The sequence below is a fragment of the Mustela putorius genome, unplaced genomic scaffold (assembly GCF_011764305.1).
Source record: "Mustela putorius furo isolate JIRA1106 unplaced genomic scaffold, ASM1176430v1.1 tig00000743_pilon_pilon_pilon, whole genome shotgun sequence".
Taxonomy (NCBI): domain Eukaryota; kingdom Metazoa; phylum Chordata; class Mammalia; order Carnivora; family Mustelidae; genus Mustela; species Mustela putorius.
The window spans coordinates 504,877-525,487 of NW_025421464.1; the positions used below are offsets into that span (position 1 = coordinate 504,877).

Here is a 20,611-nt window from a genome sequence, read left to right on the forward strand (position 1 = left end):
TCCTGGTACAGCAGCCCAAGGCCCCTCCCAGAAACATTTCTGGAAGTCTCAATGGCAGGTAGTGCTTCTCTGTTCACTCTTGTCCTTGAATGTCCTCAAGGACATATCCTCAACAGCCGGCACCTGCTGTTAGACCTTGGGGACCCTGGACTGAGGGAGGTGGTGGGCCCCCTTCCTTCCTATGAGGAGGAAAGATGGCAGCTGGAGTCCCTGCACCTGGAGATGGGGAAGTTGGTTGGCAGGGCATCCCAGTGGGGCTCAGAGTCCTCGCCATGGGCTGAGCAGCCCCATCCCGAGGCTGCCGCTCTCCCAGGGCTGCTTTGGCTGCAAGGTCACAGTTTGTGGATCATCTGATCTCCGGCATCCACACCCTACACCCCCACCACCACCAAAGAAGAAAGAATACAAGCACCCAGGACATTTGTGTGCAAAGCTGGCTACCCTGAAGGTCCTCCCTTCTTCCTGGAGTCAGTCTCCCCCTGTCTGTCCTCACAAACAGCTCAGAGACCCCTGTGGTTGACCTTGGGCCCTAAGGGACATATGACTTTCAAGGGCTTTTGTCTGCTTTTGAAGAGCCATGGGGCAGGAGTCCACAGGGAGGCCATCCAGGAGGTGGGATCCCCAGCAGTCCAGAGCTTGGAGTCAGGTTTGCCTCCACCCACCTCCTCGTTGTGAGCTCATGGGTCTACCACTTTATCTCACAGAGCCTCAGTTTCCTCCTCCATGAAAATGGGGCATGTGTAACCCCAGACTTGCAGAGCTGTGGTGAGTGTGAAAGATAGAACACAAGGATCGGGGTGAGAGGCTCAGCCAACATGAGCCAGGCTCTGCACACTCACAGCCCTGTTCCCTTCGAGCACCTGCCAGAACTCACAGTGACCAGCCCCTCTGGCTCCACGCTACCCATCTTGGTCCCAGACCTTTGTCCTGGTTTTAACTGGGCAAGAAGGATGGTTCCATTTTGCAGATGAGGAAACTGAGGCCCACTGACAGTGGCTGTTAAATTTTCAGGCCTGTGCAAGCCTGGGTTTCGGTTTGGCAGAGACGGTGCCTCGGGGCCAGGAGAGGGTTAGAGCCAAGATCATGAACCTCCCCATTTCCCTGTGCTCCTACACCCCCACCACATGCTGTGCCTGTTTCCTCTTCTTCCATTCAGTCCCTGCCCCTTGGCTGCATATCATTTATTGAGCACCACTATGGGCCAGGTTGGGTGCGTTACAACCTTAGAAGATGGGTACCCATTTTACAGAAGGGAAAATGGGACCCAGATGGGGGAAGTCAGTTACCCAGGTTCCCACCGCCCTCACAGAGTCTGGGTTGGAATCCCAGCTGGGGCTCCCAAGAGCTCCTTTTCACTGTGCCAGGAATTGGTTAGCTAAAACCCAGGGCAGAGCATAAGGCAAAGTCTGGCTCCCGCTTGGGGACTGCTTTTGTCATATATGCCAGGCACACGGCCAGGTACTCTGTGGGTTATCAACCCCATTTACCCTCCAGACAAACCTTGGATACCTTGGATAGCATCATTCTATTTTGCAGGTGAGACACTGAGGCTCAGAGAGGTCAAAGGGCCTTCCTAGGTCAAGGTGGCAAATCCTCGGGTGTGTGACCTGGGCTCCCACCTCCCCCTGGCGCTGTCTCCGCTTTCCCCATTTCCCGATGCCGGGCAGCTGGTCTGGGGGCCTGGCCCAGGCCCAGGCAGATGGTCACTGTGACTCACCACCTATTCTCAACTTGGAGCCCAGCTTAGGAAGCCACCGTGGCGGGGCCTCAGGTTCACAGCATCTGGAGGGTAGGGCGTGGGTGGCAGAGGCAGGGAGCACAACTGGAGGGCAAGGCTGCTTCACAACCAGAGGGGACCCAGGACAGGGACCTGGTCCTGGTAGCCCGTGGAAGTCAAGAGCAACAGCAGGGCAAGGAGGCCCAACCGGAAGTGATGGCAAGGGGAAGCGGAAGCAATTTGGCATTTATGGGGAGGCTGTGGGGTAGATCCCATCCTGGGATTCTCAGATTAGGTCTCTTTAGATCTGAGACTGATTAGTGGATCTGTAAGCCCCTACATGCGCCACGCCAGGACTGGGCCACTTACCTTGTAGTAGCTAACGGGCAGAGCTTGCCTGTCCGCCCTCCACCCCGCCTGCTTCCACAGCTGCCAGCCTCGTCCAGACCACCTGGATGACCGTGCCCCTTCCCCGTCAGCACCTGCGGAAGCCCAGGCAGCCGTGCTTCTAGGAAGATCCAGCACCATGCAAACCGCTTCTGAGCCCACGCACCTGGGCTGGCCCGTCCGCCTGTCCGACCTCACCTGCCATGGCTCTCCCCTGACCACTGCCCTCTTCCAAAACAAGCTCTTTCCAGCCTCTGGCCCTCTGTGCTTGCTGGTCCCTATGCAGGAATACCTCTCCTAACTTTTGTTCACTCCTGGTCACTACCACAAATAATCGCTCTCTCCTTCTGGCTGCACACTTCATGAGGGGAAGACCCTCTTATTCACTGATGTGCCAGTGCCTAGAACAGTGCCTGGCAGAGAGAGGAAAGTCTCTGATAGGAGGGAACACATTTTCCAGTGAGTGGGTGATTGTCTCCATTTTCAAGTGAGCAGACTGAGGTTAAATGTCTCAGAAGTAAGCTTGGAGCTGGCATTTGAGAGCAGGGTTGTCTGATCCCAAACCTCGGGATGTGTATCCATCAGGATGAAATGCCATTTCCATGGTCTTTGGGTCCCCTCTAAAGGATGAGTGATTCTCTTGCCACTCCAGCTGGGTTTAGGGAGGTGGGGAAGTGCTCAGCCCTGCCCCAGCCCCTGTGGGACAGTTTTGGGGGGATCTTTTTCAGAAATCCATTTACACAGGTTGCAGAGGCAGGGGGTGGGGTGGGGGGAAGATAGGGGATGCAAAGATCGTTGCCCCCTCCCCACACTAAGCCCTGGAGCCAGCTACCAAGCCCCAGTTTCATACTCATGAGGCGGCTCTCTTTAAAACACTGTGGCAGGGACGGGGACGATTCAGAGACTGTTTCCACCCTTTGTCACCAATTTGGGCACTGCAAGATAAGTCCTGTTCATTCATTCATTCAACAAACATTTACAGAGCACCCTTGTACCCAGCGGGGTGCCTGGCGCTGGGAGGAGGGCTAAAAAAGACAGAGAGCGTGGGAAATTTACCTTTCAACTAGAACCATGTTGTGCATCTTTCTAAAAGTTTCAGTGGGTCTGGGATTTGTCTTTTGATTTTTGTCTAATAAATCAAATGAAAGCAAATGAGAAGGTTTTTTGTTTTTTGGTTTTTTGGTTTTTTTTTTTTTTGCTTCTTGTTTTCACCCTCATGTTCCTGGAGGTTAGAAAAGGGCCTGGCACATTGCGGGTATTCAAGAAATACCTCCCCAACGGGTGGATAGATCATGAATATTGGACCCTTACGCACAGTGGGTTTTGACAGATGGAGAAACTGAGGCCCAGAGACAGGGAGGACCTTGCCCTAGGGTCCAAAGATCTGGGACAAGAGTCCACATCTGGGGCTCTCTCCCTTTGCTGGGATTTGAGAGGGGAAGGGAGCCTGTGAGAAGAGGCCAGATCCACAATCAGATCTGTGAAGACACTTAGTCCATGCCTGGAGGTCCCACTGGATTCCTGATTCTGTCACCCCTCAGAGCCTCCTGGTCCCCAGGGTCCTGGCTGAGAGGAGCTGGGGTTATCCCTGAACACTGACAGGGTTTGGCATGAGGACCAGCCCTGACTTTTAGACCTGGTCACCTTCCCTGATGCTTACTGGCAGTGGAGCCCCAGGATTTCTCCGTGCTGAGCACCGATCACATACCCAACGCTTCCTTGGGCTTCATTTTATGAGGCAAGGAGGGTGTTTATGTTGGGCCTATTCTGAGGGCTAGAGTCTCCCTAATACTTAATAAAAACCACCAGTTCTTAAGACCACCTGGCTTTAAACCTAAGCTTGCCACTTATCAGCTGTGTGATCCTGGGCAACTTACCTACCCTCTCTGTGCCTTAACTTCTTTGTTTTAAGAGGATACCTCATAGGGTTGTTGTGACAGAGTCCGGCCATATAGGCGCTCCACACCGCTCATACCTACCGTCTGCTAGACCCTGTTCTAATTGTGTCAAACGCCAATGAACTGCACCTTCACAACAACATAAAAAGACAGGTAGTATCCCATTTTACAGATGGGGAAACTGAGGCTCACAGAGGTTAGGTGGAGGCTTAAACCCAGGCTGTCTGTCTCCAGCCAGTGCTGCTAACAGCTCTGCCGCTGCTCCTCCTGCCATTGGCACTGTGGGCCTTTGGGGCTTGAAGGTCATTAGAGATGCTCCAAGCCCTGAGGGGCTGCCTCCAGAAGTGGGGGATGGGAACGAAAAGGATCAGGCTCAAGATCCTCATCCTCACACCCAGCCAGGTTTCAGCCAAAGCAGCTCCATCCTTACCTGTCCTATTAACTCAGCATCCATATCCCATCTCGTTACAAAAAAAAGAAGGCTTCCGTGGCTGAAAATATTTTAAGTCCTTTATCAAGCCCCATCTTTTGTTTTCCTGCTGGGGAAACTGAGGCATGGGGCGATGAGGAACTCTGCCAAGATCATACAAGGAGTCTAAGTCCACCCTGAGACAGGTACCACTGTCCTCATCCCTAGCGCTGGGCTCTGTCAGTCACAGGACTTCCACAGGACAAAGGAAAGGAGGTTGTAGGTAGAGCTCTCAAACCTGGTACCCTCCTCAGATTAACTTTCAGAATCTGGGCTTTCCAGTTCCTCTTAGGAAGTTTCTCCCAAATCCAAAACTAAGGATGTACTGTATGTTGGCTAGTTGAATTTAAATACTTTAAAAAAATGAAAGTTTCCACTACCTTCCCAGGTATCCTGGCCCTTATATCTTCCTCAAAGCTTGTGGGAGCCTCCAGGTTTAGCCAGTGGGCATGGCCCCCCTCCCATGCTGCACTGGGTCTCCAGATTGGCTGGAGGAGTCCCAGCAGGGTCCTAACTGCTGCAAACATCCTCCTACTGGGCCAGAGCTGTATAGCCTCTCAAAGAGCCAGAAGAGTCCTTCACAGATAAAGAGCAATGGGGAATCAAAAGCGTCCCAGGGGAGGGAGTGGTAATAAGCAGCCAACTCAAGCCAAGCACCACTAGGTACTGTATACATAGGTCTCAGAGTACTTCACGGCAGCCAAGTAGGTTTGGAGAGGATCAGAGAAGAAAGAGACCTGCCCAAGGTCACACAGCAAACCACAGAGACCCAGAACTGAAAGGAGCCAGAAACTGTCTAAGTCCACTCCCAGCTTACAAGTCCTCACTGAGTATCTACTGTATACCAGGCACCTGCTGTGCCAGGTGTAGGGCTATAGCTGGGAGGAAACATGCCAGAGACACGCGTGCTGCAGAGACATGCCGTTCACGGGGAGTGGGGGAGGGGCCGTGAGTTTCCTGAGCACCTGCTCTGCCCCGCTTTGAGCATAAGGCATTTGACAACCACCCTCCCCCGCCCCACAACAGCTATGTGAGTTAAAAACAGAAGAAACTCAGGCACAGGGTATTTCAGCAGCTTGTTCAGGGCTTCTCCCACAGCGAACCTGTGTCTGTTGCTGGAAAAGAAAAGGAACTGTTTTCTCAAGATTTTTTTTGTGGGGGGGGTAACTGTGTCTACTTGACAATGTTGTGACTGTTTTAAACATAGGACAAGGCCAGACCGTTTCTTCTGCAATTGCACACCCTTGACGACACAACGACACTTTGACCCACAGAGGGTTTTGTGACAAGACTGTAGGCAGATTGATTTTCTGACAGTTTCACACTCGGGCCAGTCGTGTGATGCTTCTGTGTTCACAGATAACAGGTAGCTGCACTCTGGCAAGATGGGTCCTTGGCTTCTGGCTGCACACCCAGGGCTCCCACAGGAACACAAGCAGGACCATCCTTGAGGAGCGGTTAGGGGAGGGCAGAATGCATCTGCCAGGGCCAGGGTGGCTCATTAAGGGATAGGAAAGCAGAGATGTGGCTTGGCGAGGGGCATGGGGCAAGCCTGGCACAAGCAGCCTGCTCTGAAATGGGTCTGCCCCGCTACCCGGCCAGAGGGCCAGGCAGAGACAACACAGGGCGAAAACTTCATGCTTCAACCCTGAGCACTAGAATCCTCTGGAGGTGGGGTTCACCATCCATCCCGCACCCGGCACTGTCCCGGCACCACGCCCACGTTCGGGTGCAGACAAACCCGGCGCCTCCCCTTCCTGCCTCGCTGACCTTGGCACGGTCCCCAGCTCTGGCTACTTGGGAAAGCCTTCCAGTGAGTGATAAGAGGAGCTGGGTTGCCCCTTCCAAATATTACCCAATATTACCCCGGCGTCTCATCCATCGTCAGGCCTCCGGGGCAAGGTACTGTCTGGGAGCTCTGTCTAGCTCTGCTACCTCCAGGGATTGGCCTTTGAGCCCCAGTTGGCTCATCTGTGTAATGAGGAGTGGTAACAAGACCAACCTCCTTGCTTCTTAAAATGAGGTCAGGGACCAATATCATCAGCATCCCCGGGCAGCTTTGTAGAGAAACAGCAGCTCAGACCTCACCCCAGACCTTTAGTGTCAAAATCTACCTTTGAACCCAAGACCCCAGGGTACTCTGTGTTAACACTACTGTTGGGAAGCCCTGGCTGAGCCCGCAGAGTGGTTTTTGTTTTGTTTTGTTTTTAAATTTTATTTATTTATATGGCAGAGAGAGAAAGATCACAAGTAGGCAGAGAGGCAGGCAGAGAGAGAAGGGGAAGCAGGCTCCCTGCTGAGGAGAGAGCCTAATTCGGGCCTCCATCCCAGGACCCCGAGATCATGACCTGAGCCGAAGGCAAAGGCTTAACCCACTGAGCTACCCAGGCGCCCCAGTTGCAGAGTGGTTTTTGAAGATCGCCTGAGCTCAGACATCTATGACACCAGGCACAGCACCAGAAGCTTTCAACCAAGCCCCTAATTGAGAGGAGGTAGTGCCTCAGATTTTAAGCAGCAGCACCGGGTGATTCTATGTGGATTGAAATCTGAGGAAAGAACAGATGTGGGTGTGAACCCTGACTCCCCACCGCACTCCATCCCGCCTTCTCTCCCAGGGTCTGGAAAGGATTCCTTCTGGATTCCAAGCAGCGGCTGGGGTGGGGCAGGACGTTTCCCAGCCTCCCAAAGCCCTGGTGGGGGCAACAAGAAAATCCCCCAGAGAGAGTTTGGAAGGGACCTGACAGAAGAACGACAGGGACAGGCTCCCTTGGGTGAGGGCACACGTGCTGACTTGCCCCACATCCCGGGACTGAGCACGGCACAAGAGAAAATGAATGAGATACACCGAAGAGGCAGGCTCAGTCCCCAGACGGCCTGTCCTGGGCAGGCCAACTTCCTGTCTCGGTCAAGGTCAAGTGGGCATGGAAAGAGGCAAGGGCCTTAGCACAGCCCTGGGAACTTAGCAAGGCCATAGTAAGGGGACGGGGGACGTGTTATTCAGTGTGGAGGACTGAAGGAGGCATGGGGTACACAGGGACTCGGAAGGCAGTGTCACCTCGACGTGAAGCTTTCAGCTTCTGGAGTCACCCTGCCTGGGTCTGACTGTCCACTACAGCTCCTACTACGTGCCTTTGGGCAAGCAGCGGCACTGCCCTGAACCTCCGTTGCCTCGCTTCTGAAGTGGGTGTGACGATAGTACTTAAATGAATTTTGCAACATCTCCACGCGGGATGGTGAGCAGCTCTGGAAAAGGGGGTCTCGAGGCGCAGTATTTGCCAGGATAATCTGGATGAGCAAAAGCAAGGTGAGGACTCGCCTGTGGGGGCCACTGTGGTTTTGCCCTGCCCTGCTGGGGTTCATCCTTCCTGGCAGAAAAGGAGCATCATCAACTTCCTTTGCCCTGTATGAGCCTGGCCCTCCCACCGCAGCGACACTCTCTGAGGCCAAAGTGCAAAGCTATGGAAACTTGAAGGAGAAAACCCCAAACTGCACTCCGGCCCTCGAGGGAGCACCTTGGGGCGCCTCCCATGCGTCTCACAGAAACCAAATAATAAAATAGTGCCCATTTGTCTGCCACGAGTGGTGCTAGGCACTTTACGTGGATGAGCTCGTGTCAACCAGACAAGTGCCTGGGAGCAGGTTGCTGCGGTTGTCCCCATTTTGCCAAAGAGGAGACCGAGGTTCAGAGTAGTGAAGCCTGCTTGTCTAAACTCACCCAGCCAGGAAGTGTTGGTTTGTCAGGCTCCAAAACCAAGACCACCTCAACATTCTGCTGAACGTGAGACCCTCTATGTTCCCTTTCCAGGGTACTGAGAAGAGGCTGGGGGGCTGGAGACCTTTAGCCCTGCACCCCGTGGGAGACTATAAGCTGGAAGTCATCTCCAGGGCGCCTCCCTTGCTGGGAATGGTGCAATCTGCCCCCCAGGCAGGGATGTGCCGTGGGGCTCCTCTGAGCCAGCTTCCAGGGGCAGCAACTGCCTCCCATATGTGGGGGCCTGAGCGGACAGGCGGGAGCCCAGATGTTGTTTATTTCCTTTGGTCATTGGTGACATGTGTCCCCAACTGCCAGGCAAGGATCAGAAGACGCACTACCCAGGGCTCTCTGCATGCCCCCCCACCCCCACCACGGTTCTGATCATCCCCAAGGACAGAGCAGGACTCAGGTCAAGGACTGGTCCTCCTCAGGTTGCATGGCCTTGGGGCAAGGGGCAGCCGTCTCTCTCCATCCCCATCCTTGGCACCTCCCAGGGAGGCCTCCAGGACAGCTGTGTTAAATCCTCAGTCAACCATGACACATGATGTTCTCATGCAAGGCACACTTCCCTGGACACACCCCAATTAAGAAGAAACTCCACCCCCCCCCAAAAATGTTGACATCAAAATAAAAAGTTCTGCACCGATTGCCCAAGCAAGCCCCGAATCGCAGACCCCCACAGACGCGTGGCAGGTGGCGATGGTAAGAATCCTGAGCCTCTCGTTGGTGTCCGGCCTGCTCAGGTCCTCACAATTGGAAGGTCAGCCAGTACGATGCTTGTTTAACAGGTGGGAAAACTGAAGCTCAGAGAGGTTAAGGTACAAGTTCAAGGTCACACAGGCAAGGATAAGGGGTAGAGCTGGGATGTGAACCCACACAGCCCAGTTCTTAACCCTACTCCACTCAAGTGTGGTCCCAGGTTCTACAGCACCAGCAGCTCTTGGGAACCTGTAGGCATTACACTTCCTCAAGGCCGGCCTCACCCCACCGAATCACCAGCCAGCGGAGTTTTAACAAGTCCAAGGTGAATCTGGCGCATGCCCCCATGTTTGAGAACCCCTGCTCCACATTGCCTCCTAACACCAGTGACTGAAGTGGGTGTGAGATGAACGGAGGCTCCAAGATGATAATACAGGGCAGCTGACCTTTGCCCTCAGTGTCAGGGGTCATTAAAGGGGATGGGGGGCAGCCTGGTGAGCCTGTACCCTGTCTGTGAAATTTCAATCAATTATTGCCTTATGGGAATGCAGGCCCAGTGTTGGTAGATCCTCTGATTCTTTCCAGAGAGGTCCAAATTCTGGCTTTCTATGTGAAATCTGGGTTTTCTTTATTTTTATTTATTTATTTATTTTTTAATGTTAGCAGTCTATCCAAATGAGGGGTTTTGTTTGTTTCTTTTTTGTTTTTTGTTGTTGGTTTATTTGGTTGTTGGTTTTTTGTTTTTTGTTTTTTTTTTTTAAGTATGGGGCTGCATTTCTCAACGTGGGTATTAAGGATTTTTCAGAGACAGACACAATGTGGGCTGCTGAGGAGGTGAACCTGTCTGGGAGAACATGTAATCTTCAGGGTCTTAGATGTCACCCTGGGCCTTTTGACCCCTTCCAGGAAAGCTCTGCAGGCTGAAAGGGGGTAGGAGGCACGATATTGCAGAGATGACCCTGAAGCCACTCGAAATTCCCAAATAGAAAAAATATGGAGATTCCTTGCAAACCTCAAGCCATTGACTCTTATTGCAATGAAGTTGCCTGGGGTTGTTCTCAGGCTGTGGGTCACCCTGAGGTTGGGAACCATTGTTGGAAGACCCAGGTCACTCCCTGATCCCAACAGAAAGGATAAACCTGCCCTTCACCCAAGACCAAAGCTGCCTCCTCGTGTCTGCCTGAAGACCATTGCCTCGGACCTTCTGTCCACCAACACCTCTGGCCTCTGTTTGCTCACCTGTGAAAGGGAGGAGGGTCCAAGTGTGGACTGACCAAGTGTGGGCAGGCAAGGAACTTGAACTTAAATTTATAAAGAAGTACCTACTGTGTGCCGGGCACTTGCTGGTTTGTTTGCACACATCTCATATCCAGGCCCATGAGGGGAGGAATTGCTGCGACAGGTTTTTAGATGGGGAAACCGAGGTCCACAGAGATGAGGGTATTTGTCCAAGGTCATTCTATGAATGGTGGAGCCAGGACTGGTATACCGTGGTATACCGTGATAGACACAGTATATCAGGGGCGTGCTATGTGCTAGGCTCAAAGCCAAGAGTTTTCGAGGAACTGTCTCCTTCAATTACAACAACCCTGCAAGTTAAGCCTTATTACCCCCCGCTTTTGCACTAGAGTAACTGAGCCCAGAGAGCTAAAGCACGTTGCCCACGATCACACAGCTCTGCCCCAGAGCTCATAACTATAGAACCCCTCGGAGTGGACGTGACGCAGTGATATTGGTTGGATGCGTGGGTGAATGAATGAATGGATTGCTCAGCCCCGGGCTAACTCATGCTCTCAGAGTTGTTATAAGCCTGCCTCCCTTTGGAAACCGCAAAGCTTGATGTGATCCATTCCATTATCATATTTTTGGGAAAAGACGAAGTGACTCAGATGTCATTCCAAACCCATCCAACTGCTGGAGTGAAACAGGCCCATGTATTTGAGGCCTGGTATTTTGAGTAGGGGAGGATGGTCATGATCATGGGAGACCACTGATATAGAAATCGCATGGGGTTCCATCTTTTCTGATGTCCCCTGCAAACCCAAGGTATTGCAAGGAGAGCTCTAATGCTTTCCTTTAGAAGTGTGCATCTAAGCTGGGAGAGGCCAGTGATGAAGGCCAGGAGACGGTTGGGGTATACAAGAAGCCCATTGGGGAGCCACGGTAAGCAGGCTGGGGGGCTGGGGCTCCAGGCCCCTTGGCCTGGAGGGAACTGGAACCTGGTAAGAAACTCTGTCTTTTGGGACCCAAAAGGTTTCTAGTAGCTTTATTCTGTCTGCATCTGATGTGTTTCTTTCTCTCTTTGCTTCTGTATATTAGGAGTCTAGTTGCAAGTGACAGGAAACCTACTGTAGAGTGGCTTGAGAAAAGAAGAGAATTTATGGACCCTCGCAGGGGGGCGTCCAGGTGCACACATAATCTCTCGGCTCTGCTGCTGCCTTGTGGCCTCTATTCTCACCTCTCACCCACCTGCGGGACTCCCTCCCACACTGCAGTGCCCACCAACCCTGGTCTACATCTTCCCAAATCCAAATAGAGTGGAAAAGAAAATGCACACATGTGCATGCATACACACATGCCTGTCAACCACCCCCCACCCCAAAATCTGAAGACTAGCTCTTGCTGAGACATGTGCCTAGGTTTGAACCAGCCACCAGAGTCAAGGGGACCTGTGATGAAGTGTATCTGGCTGGAGAGTCTCTCCATGAACCTCCAAGTCAGAGAGTGCAGACGGATGGGGTCTCTATGAGCACAGAGGGGGACGACAGATGCTAGTGGCCACAAAAGCTTCTCATACATGGGCATTAGCCTGCCTTCCTGCAAGTGTCCTTAGATCAAGAGCCCAACACAGACCATTGTCTGTTGGCCCAGAGTCAAAATTCCCAAGAAAGATGGTCTTATTCGTTCAGCCAGAAAGAGCAGTCAGTCCCTACTTCAGTCTGTCTGGCATTGACCAAGGGACAGCGTCATGCAATTCAAGCATGGTTTCCACATCTGGTTGTCAGGGAAAGGAGTTCGTGAGCAGGGAAGACCTATCCAAAATGCCTATTACATTTATTTTGGACTTATTATAATGCACATTCCTGGGCCTAAACCAGATGCTTTACGAGCCTCCCTGAGAATTCTTAGGCTCAGTCAAGTTTAAGAACTATCACATTTGGGTCTTTCTAAAGAAGCATTGTACAAATGCTAGTTGTCATCACTTATGATTCATAGAATTATCCTTCAAGTCTCTACACCCGTGACCTTGGGGAGGAGAAATAGCATTGCCCTGTCCAACAAGTTGCAGAGATGTGATGAAAAGCCAGAGGCCATCAGATTTCTAAGTCAGGCGTGCCATTATAATACAGAGCCCCTAGGGGGCGCCCTAGCCCACCACCAGGACCAAGGACGCTGCAGGCCGCAGAGCTAACTTCAAAAACCTGAAAGAAGGGTTGAGTTCTGTCCCATGCCTGCACACCCATGTGTACACACACACACACACACACACACACACCATCCGAGGTCACGGAAAGGTCCTTATCAGGTTCTGTCTTCTGCATGTGGAAATGTCACTCTAGAAAAATGCTGTAGCTCTAGTTGCTGTTTGGCTGTCTAAGCTTGAGGAAGTCTCCACCCCTTGTGGCCTCAGAATCCCCGTGCACCTGCAGGGGTCAGACTGAAGAATTCCTAAATTCTTCCCAGAGACCAGTTAGAAAGAGTTTACTTTGTCTGCATTACGTTCAGTCCCTCCTGTGGGCTTCAGCCCTCCCAGTGGCTGTGAGGTCCTCTGACAGCAGGGGCCATGCACAGGCCATCCCTGCTGCCCCAGGCTCTGCCTGACATGGAGGAGCCTTGAACAAATGCTCCACGAGGGCAGTAGGGGGCTGGCTGCCCAGGTCCCTGCCTCCACTGATGCTGCAGGACCCTGGGGCCCCGTGGTCTCCTCAGCTGCAAAGTGGGCAGAGACACCTGAGTCAGGTGTGAGTCTCTGTCCACGCACTCAGTGTGCAGCGAATGCTATTCTGTTTTTCTGTAACCGAACATAATTTCTACTTGGAACTCCTGTTCTGCCGGGAGGCAGAGATCACCTCAAGCCAAATGAGGGTCCCTTTGCCCTTTGTTGTGGGGCCACATCTCAGGTCCAGTGGGATGACATAGCACTGAGGCACTAAGGAGAGGTACCCTGTTCTCACTGACGTCACCCTGTGCCCACCCGTGAGGCTGAAGACCCCACAGCATCAGTCATTCTCATGCAGTCCTCAGGATCTGATAGAAAGGTCCAATGGCCTAAGCAAGAAGGGTGACACTTTCGCCCCTCTCCTATACAAGTAGACAGCCCTGGGTTAGCATGGCCACACCATGGCCTCTCTGCCAAGTCCCTCTGTCCCCGGCATCCGCCCTGGCTCTGGCTTCCAAGTCCACAATCCCACCCGCAGAGGAAGAAGGGGAGGAGAAAAGAGTCACCCTTCTTTAAAGGTCATTCCTGGAGTGTGGACAGGACACTCCCACTTGAAGCCCATTGGTCACAACTTAGACCCTGCCCCATATACCTCTGCAAAGGAGCCTGGGAAATGTAGTCTTCATTCTTGGAAGACATAACTTTGGCTAAACATAAGGTTCCCTTACTGAGGAGAGAAAGGACCTGGAGGCATAAGTAGCACAGGGCTCGAAGGTGCAGGTCTCTGCTGCTCTCAGAACTTCTGTCACCTCCTGCCCAAGATCTCAGCTGGAGAATGGGCCAGGGCTTGGGGAAGGAAACCGGGAGGGGTAGGAGTAGAAGGTAGTCCTCTTTCCTTACCTATCCCTCCCCAATCCACAGACACAATAGAGACTAAACACTTCTAAATATATTTTTATTGTAAAGTATTTTGAAACTACAGTCAAGAATAAAAAACCACAATGATCATTTGTATACCTGCCGGCCGCTTGTTGCAAATCTTCCCATCTTAATATTTGCTTCAGATGTGAAGAAATGAACTATTAGAGATTCAAGAGGAGTCCCTGGCCTTCTTCCTGAATCCCTTTTCTCACCCACATCCTGAATTCAGTGTTTATTAACCCCTTATGTCTTTCACTCTTGATACAAATTTAAGTATCACACATGTCCAAGAATATTGTTCTGCAGGGTTTCAAACTCTACACAAATGGCTTCTTCCTCTGTGATTCATTGTGCAATCTGCGTTTTTGCTGTCCACCTTGTCTTTGAGAGTATCCATGAGGTCAGCTGCAAACCCTCCCCAGTCACGTATCGTGGGTCATATATGGGACTGCGCCCTAGTGAGCTTATCTCTTCTTTTGATAGTCAGGTTTTGACACCTGTTTGCTATTAAATGATGTCACAGCGAACATCTTGGCTCATGCTTCTTTGGGCACAGACACAAGGGTTTCTCTGTGCTGGTGGTTTGAGAGCATGGCCACGGGTCAGCAACAGCAGTGTCACCTGGAACCTGTTAGAAATGCCAAGTCTCAGTCCCCCCACCTCCAATCTACTCAGTGGGACACTCGGACACTCGGGGTGGAACCCAGCGCTATGTGTTGCAACAAGACCTGTAGGAGAGGCTGGGACAAGGGTTTGAAAAGCACAGTTCTTGGGCGGGGGGGCCCACAAGCCAAATTGCTGTGCTCAGAAAAGGCACATTCTCAAATTTACTAGATGCTGCTGGACTTTTCTCCAGGGCTTATTTACTCTCTTGTCAGAAGGGAGGGTTTGCCTGTCATTCTTGCCAGCACTCTGTATTATCAGAATTTAAACTGTTTCCCTTGGGATGGGAGGTCTGGGTTCTGCTCGCTTCTCAGCTGATGTTCTCTCTCTGGCCCTGGAGATCCCTCCTATGACACCGCGCACACTCTCTCTCTGCCCTCAGGTCCCTGCAGGGCTACAGCTTTGGAAACACCCCAACCTCTACTCTGCTCTTCTGTGGCTGTTTCTCTTCCCAGGGGCATTAGCAAGCCTGCTGGATCAGTTGGGGTTCTCGGGCGTAAGCCACAGCAGTGGGAGATATCAGCAGGTTGTGGGGGGCTCACCAGATCCAGGTAGCTGAGGATCAGGCTTGGAGAAATGACAGGACCCATCCCAGAGTGGGAGGGAGGGGAGGCAGAAAAGGCCCAGACTGGTCTGGACAGTGACCCTTATCCCCACATAGCCCCTCACTCTTTTGTCCAGCTCCCAGGACTTGGGGTCATGGGAATGAGTATCTGATTGGTCAATGCCCATCACTGCCAACTTGAAGAAGGGCTGAACTTCCTTGGTTTCTGTTCTGGGGAGGGGGCCCCAGGAATTACCCTTCTCCGGGTCCTCACACAATAGGGAATTCCTCTAAAAGGCAGATGAGGCATGAATAGAAAGGGGGGGGCAGGTAGACCTGGAGAGTGAAGAAGGTCCTATGCTGGGTGGCTGTGGGCTCAAGGGGAGTCAAAGTATGTAACTGGTTTATTAAACAGTCTGACCTTGATGGGGTATAAATGCAGAACAGTTTCACATGTCCCCAGTTGCCCCTAAGAAGCTGCTCGGTCCTTCGCGGACTCTCCCCACCTCCTACCTCCAGTGGTTTTCCCTGCTGCCTCTCGCTGAGACATTTGCCAGGAACCACCCTGCTTGGGTGAGGCCACAGCCTCCCCAAAGTCCAGCTACTTCTAAGGGGCCCTCACCACTGAGAAGCCCTCCAGGCTTGCCGTGAAGGATGCACAGGTTCTTTGGCGGCTGCCTCTTCTCTCAGCTCTGCCCATCTCTCTCCTGGCCTCTTTACTCCGCTCAGAGAGACACAGGAAGGAGAGGGTTGGCAGAGCTGTGACAGAATTGAATGCCCAACAGGGGCATACGAAGCTGGCCACCCCTTGTTGCAGGCACCCCATTTCTGGGAGGGGCACGTTGCCCCTCTTCTCACTTGGTTTCGGGGGTTGGGAACAGAGGGAAAGTCACAGCCCCCCACCCCAGGCTGACAAATCCCAACTCTCTAAGTGGTCAGCTTATCAGGTAACGATCAGGAAAGCAGAGACCCCCTGTGAGCCTTGGAGAGGCTTCCTTTCTAGAGTATTCTCTGCCTCCTTCCCAGCTTTGGGTCCTGGCTGACTCTGGGGCAACAAATTTTCCTTCCCTCAACTCACTACACTTGATGATGCTGGGAGTATTTGATGATGGTGACAGGGAGGAAGGGAGTCTTGTTCAGAAACACAGAAAACGCAGGAGGACAAGGGTGTCCCCCACCCCCACCTGCATGCGCACCCTCCACACACTGATAAACACACACTATTCCCATAAAGGCTAAGTTTGCCTGTGAGTTCTAGAAAACTCCACATAATAGTGGTTTAAATGAAACAGAGATTTTTCTCTCCTTTAAGTCTACACGGGCAGCCCAGGGCTGGTATAGCATGTTCTACCTTCCTTGGGAACCTGGGCTCTTTTTTCTTATATCTCTATCATTACATGATAGCACTTCATGATCCAACGTAGCTGCATGTGTTCCAGCCATCGTGTTCACATTCCACTCACTAGGAAGGGTGAGGGGATAACAAAGGGCATGCCCCTGCCCTTTAAGGCAGCTTCTTAGAAGTTGCACACATTGCTTTAGCTTATACACTGTTGGCCAGATTGGGGTCACATGACCTAGTTGTCTGGGAAATGTTGTGGTTTGTCCGGGTGGCCATGTGTTCAGTTAATATGCCCCATGAGATGGTCCGTGCTGCTCACGTACATGGTTTGACTATTTCTCTCCCACTTTCCCCCACCTTCCTCCCTGGTCTGGCTGGCAGTGGGCACTGGTCCAGGGGGCAACTGCACAGGCTGTGTCATCTGCTCAGAGGAAAATGGCTGCTCCACCTGCCAGCAGAGGCTCTTCCTGTTCATCCGCCGGGAAGGCATCCGCCAGTACGGCAAATGTGTGCATGACTGTCCCTCTGGCTACTTCGGCGTCCGTGGCCAGGAGGTCAACAGGTGCAAAAGTACGTGGCTTCCCCCTCGTCCTATGCTAGCGCTGGGTTCCTGAGACCTCTGGCCCACACCCCACCTCTCACCCCAACATGACCGCAAGCAAGCAGTGTGTGCCTAAGCCCAGACTCCAAGATACCAGCTTGGTTTCAGGCTGGCTCAGAAGCCCTAAGCAAGACAGCGCCCTAGCAGCTCTCGGCACTATCTATCTACCTCTATCTACCGTAGCTTGCTGTGTGGCCTTGGGCATGTTACTCCCCTTCTCTGTGCCTAGCTCAAAGGGAAAAAGGAGTCCTAACTCCTACTCTGATTTTCACTGTGACCTGGGATAGATCATGCCCATGTTTGAGCTTTGATGGAAATGCAGCAGAAGTCCTCCATCACAGCCCAGACTTGCTATGTGACTCTAGACCAGTCACTTGCCCTCTCTGAGCCTTGGCTCAAATGAGAAAGGGAATCTTGACCTTTCAATCCAAGGAAGCCCGTTACCTTGGCTGTGGCACCTGCCCCCAGTGAGCCTTAGCGCAGACAAGGAAAGGAGCTCTGGAATGCAGTTCCCGCACAGGTCTGGGCTTCAGAGGAGACCGAATCCTGATCCCAGGGCTACAGAGCTTGGGCTGCTCAAAGGCAGAAGGCCCCCTTCTGCGTGGCCACCCTAACCACTGGTGGCCCTGGCTTTCTTGCAGAATGCGGGGCCACGTGTGAAAGCTGCTTCAGCCAGGACTTCTGCATCCAGTGCAAGAGGCGGTTTCTCCTGTATAAGGGGAAGTGTCTGCCCTCCTGCCCGCTGGGTACCACCGCCCAGCCCAGCACTCGGGAGTGCCAGGGTGAGTGGGGGCCTCCTCGCCCCGCCTCCTTCCCTAAGGGGCTGGTGAGGGCTGTCAGGAGACCAGGAAGAACCACAGGAGAATGTCCTCCCAGGGTGCTGGGAGGCCCAATAGGGGACATCAGACACACACACAGGGACCCTTCTATACATTAGAGCCATCCATTATGCATTGAGCACCATTATCACGGCCACCATCACTACCAACATCAGATTCATTGCTATTACCAGGGGAGGCCCCAGAGTTCACAAGAAGAGCACCGATTTTAGAATCAGACAAACCTGGGTTCAAATCCTTTTCACGTCTCCCTTCTGCCCCTCCCTGAAGCCTAATCTCCCCACCCCTACTTCAAGCTTCAGGTCAGGATTCTCCTCATCCAGGAAACCTTCCGGGGCCCCCAGGCCCCCAGGACTCACGCCTCTTCCGGGCTCCGGTGGCTGCCTGTGCTTCCCCCATTATGGCCCAAGCACCCTGCCGTCCCAGCCTGACATTTCTCGGTGGTGAACTCTGGGAGTCCGAACTGGGTCTGTATTGTGCCCGCTGCCGCTCTGCGCCTAGCAAAGCACGAGGCATAGAATAGGGGCTCTGTCCCTACTTGGCAAATGAACACATCAGCATAAGGACCACTGTTCTCAGGTCTGGAGATCTGGTTTCTGGGCCCAAATAGGTCTTAAACACTTGCCATGTTCTGATGCAGATTCCCTTTTGTGTTTCCTTAGCAGGCCCCTTACCTGCTCTAGGCCTTACTGGCCTATTCTGCAAAATAGGGGTATTAACAGCCACCTTGTTTTTTGCCTACCTCTCGGGAACTCTTAATAGAATCAAATGTGAAAAACTATATGTATGTGTGAGTGTGTGTGTGTGTGTGTGTGTATTTTAAAATTGTTTCCTGCTAAGAAATTTCTTGGCCCGTGACCTCATTTTTCCTCACAATATCACCGAATAGCTTCTGCCTTCCCCAGCCCATCAGAGGCACATGATCAAGGTCAAAGCGATGTCCTGGCCCTAAGGGCCTCCCAGCAGACCTTCTGGCCTCTTGGCCTACCTGTCCTCCTCCCAGCCTCCCCCCTGCCTCCCCACCAGCTGCCCTCCCTCCCTCGCGTTTGCCAGGCCCCCCAGACTGCATACACCTGCCTGTATCCTTCCTTCTGCTCCACTGGATCACCTCCTCTCCCTCTAGCTCCTCAGTAACCTCCTCCGGGAAGCCCTCCCCTCTAAAGCCCACTGTCACTTCCACTTCTGGCCCAGGTGTGCTTTAGTATGGCGCCCATCCCAGGCCCTCATAAATAGATAGTCAAGTGTCTCCCCTCTGCTCCTGGTGAGAGCTGTTGTCTTCAGGGACCTGGACCGCCCCGACTTTGCCCCTGGATCTCCCTGCCAGCTGATCCAAATTGTCTGTCTGTGTCTCCACCCAACAGAAGAATGTGAGCTGGGCCCTTGGGGGAGCTGGGGCCCCTGTTTGCACAACGGGAAGGCATGCGGCTCGGCCTGGGGTCTGGAGACCCGCGTGCGGGAGGCCGGCCGGGCTGGACGGGAGGAGGCAGCAACCTGCCAGGTGCTCTCCGAGTCAAGGAAATGTCCCATCCAGAGGCCATGCCCAGCAGGTAAGCACCCGGCCGCATTCGGGGCTGCAGCAGGCAGCCCCCCCCCCCCGCGGAACCCTGGGGGGCTGGGGACATTGCCTGCCCAAATAGCACCCATAGGGCAACCGGAAAGTCCAAGATTAGCCATACCTTCCTGTGGGTTAAGTCCTGCCCTCCCTGGTATCCTTTCAAAGGCAGGTGGGATCAGTCCCAACTCCCGGAGAGATACGTGCCTGCCTTCATCAGGACTTCTCTGCCCTTGCAGAATGACCACCTCCCTTTTAATAGCAAGGATTTCAGAACGCCCTCTTTATGACTCCAAAGTTCATGGATAATGTGATCTCCTTGCACGGGTCATTAAAAAAATAAATAAATAAGTTGATGCCCTGTCATATAGAAGAGAAATAAAAGAAATTCTCCCACGTGGTCACACTTGGGCTCAACACAACTTGCGAACACCTAGAGGAGTCAGGGCAAACGTCAGAGCTCCCGTCCGGGCACTGAGATGCGACTTCCCAAGAGGGGACCAGCTCTTAGTAAAGCCCAAGTAAGCCCTCTGATCTCTAAACGGGCCCCACGCCGCCGGCAGCCTCGGGCCATTCAAGCAACGCGCGAGTGTTCAAAAGCAAGTGGATGGAAGGGCTTCCCCGGGCTGGGCAGCGAGGGGCGCAGACACAATGCCCTGTGCTCTCGGTGCAGGGAGGAACCCCAGCCAGAAGAAGGGGCGGAGAGACCGGCGCCCGCGCAAGGACAGGAGGCAGGACCGCACGCTGGACGTGAGGCCCCGCCCACCGGCCTGAGGAGTTCCCGGGGCTTGCCGCCCGCGGCCCCCACCCACCCACGCTCCCGCAGCCTGCAGCCCTCCAACCCCCACACCGCCACCCCCTCCTGCTGCGGCCGCTGGGACCACATCCTTCTCTCTCCCCACCCTTCCCTTCCTCCCCGCGTCCTGCCTTTCCAGCTCTTCTTCATTTCTGCTCTTCCTTCCGTTTCTCCTCCCTCCTGTCCTTTTCCCTTCTCTTTAATCTCTTATCTGTCTGCCTTTCTTTTCCTAGTCTCCTGTTTTCTTTCCTGTTCTTCCCTGTGTCCTGCTCTCTCTACTTCTTAAAGAAAGCAGACGTCTTTCTCTAGGCCTTTCCCTGACCTGTTGGGACCCCTGTTCGCAGAGAAGGGGTGTCCAAGGGCGGGGCCCAGGCCGCCGTCCAGGTAGGCTGTGCGAGTCCTTAGGGCCCTGCTTCTGCTCCAGAGGAGATCCCAGAACCCAGGGCTGCCAGTGCCCCCTGCTCAGGCCAATCCCTGGAGGCCATCTCCACAGCCCTTGGTCACCGGCTCCTGTGGGAACCCCTAGGAAGAGGCTCTGGGGGCTCCCCA

At 53.3% G+C, this 20,611-nt stretch overlaps 1 protein-coding gene across 2 annotated transcripts in view; it reads left to right on the forward strand.

The window, feature by feature from the left end:
* Nucleotides 1-20,188, forward strand: part of RSPO4 (R-spondin 4) — a 29,543-nt gene extending 9,355 nt beyond the window's left edge. The window contains exons 2-5 of one of the 2 annotated variants that reach the window (XM_004746738.3): nt 16,656-16,844; nt 17,517-17,657; nt 19,076-19,261; nt 19,940-20,188. In XM_004746738.3, the coding sequence (XP_004746795.1) occupies nt 16,656-16,844; nt 17,517-17,657; nt 19,076-19,261; nt 19,940-20,040 (617 nt within the window). In that variant the 3' untranslated portion in view covers nt 20,041-20,188. The remainder of the gene's footprint in view (nt 1-16,655; nt 16,845-17,516; nt 17,658-19,075; nt 19,262-19,939) is intronic. The other variant, XM_045084220.1, reaches the window with a different exon arrangement.
* The last annotated feature ends 423 nt before the right edge of the window (nt 20,189-20,611 follow it).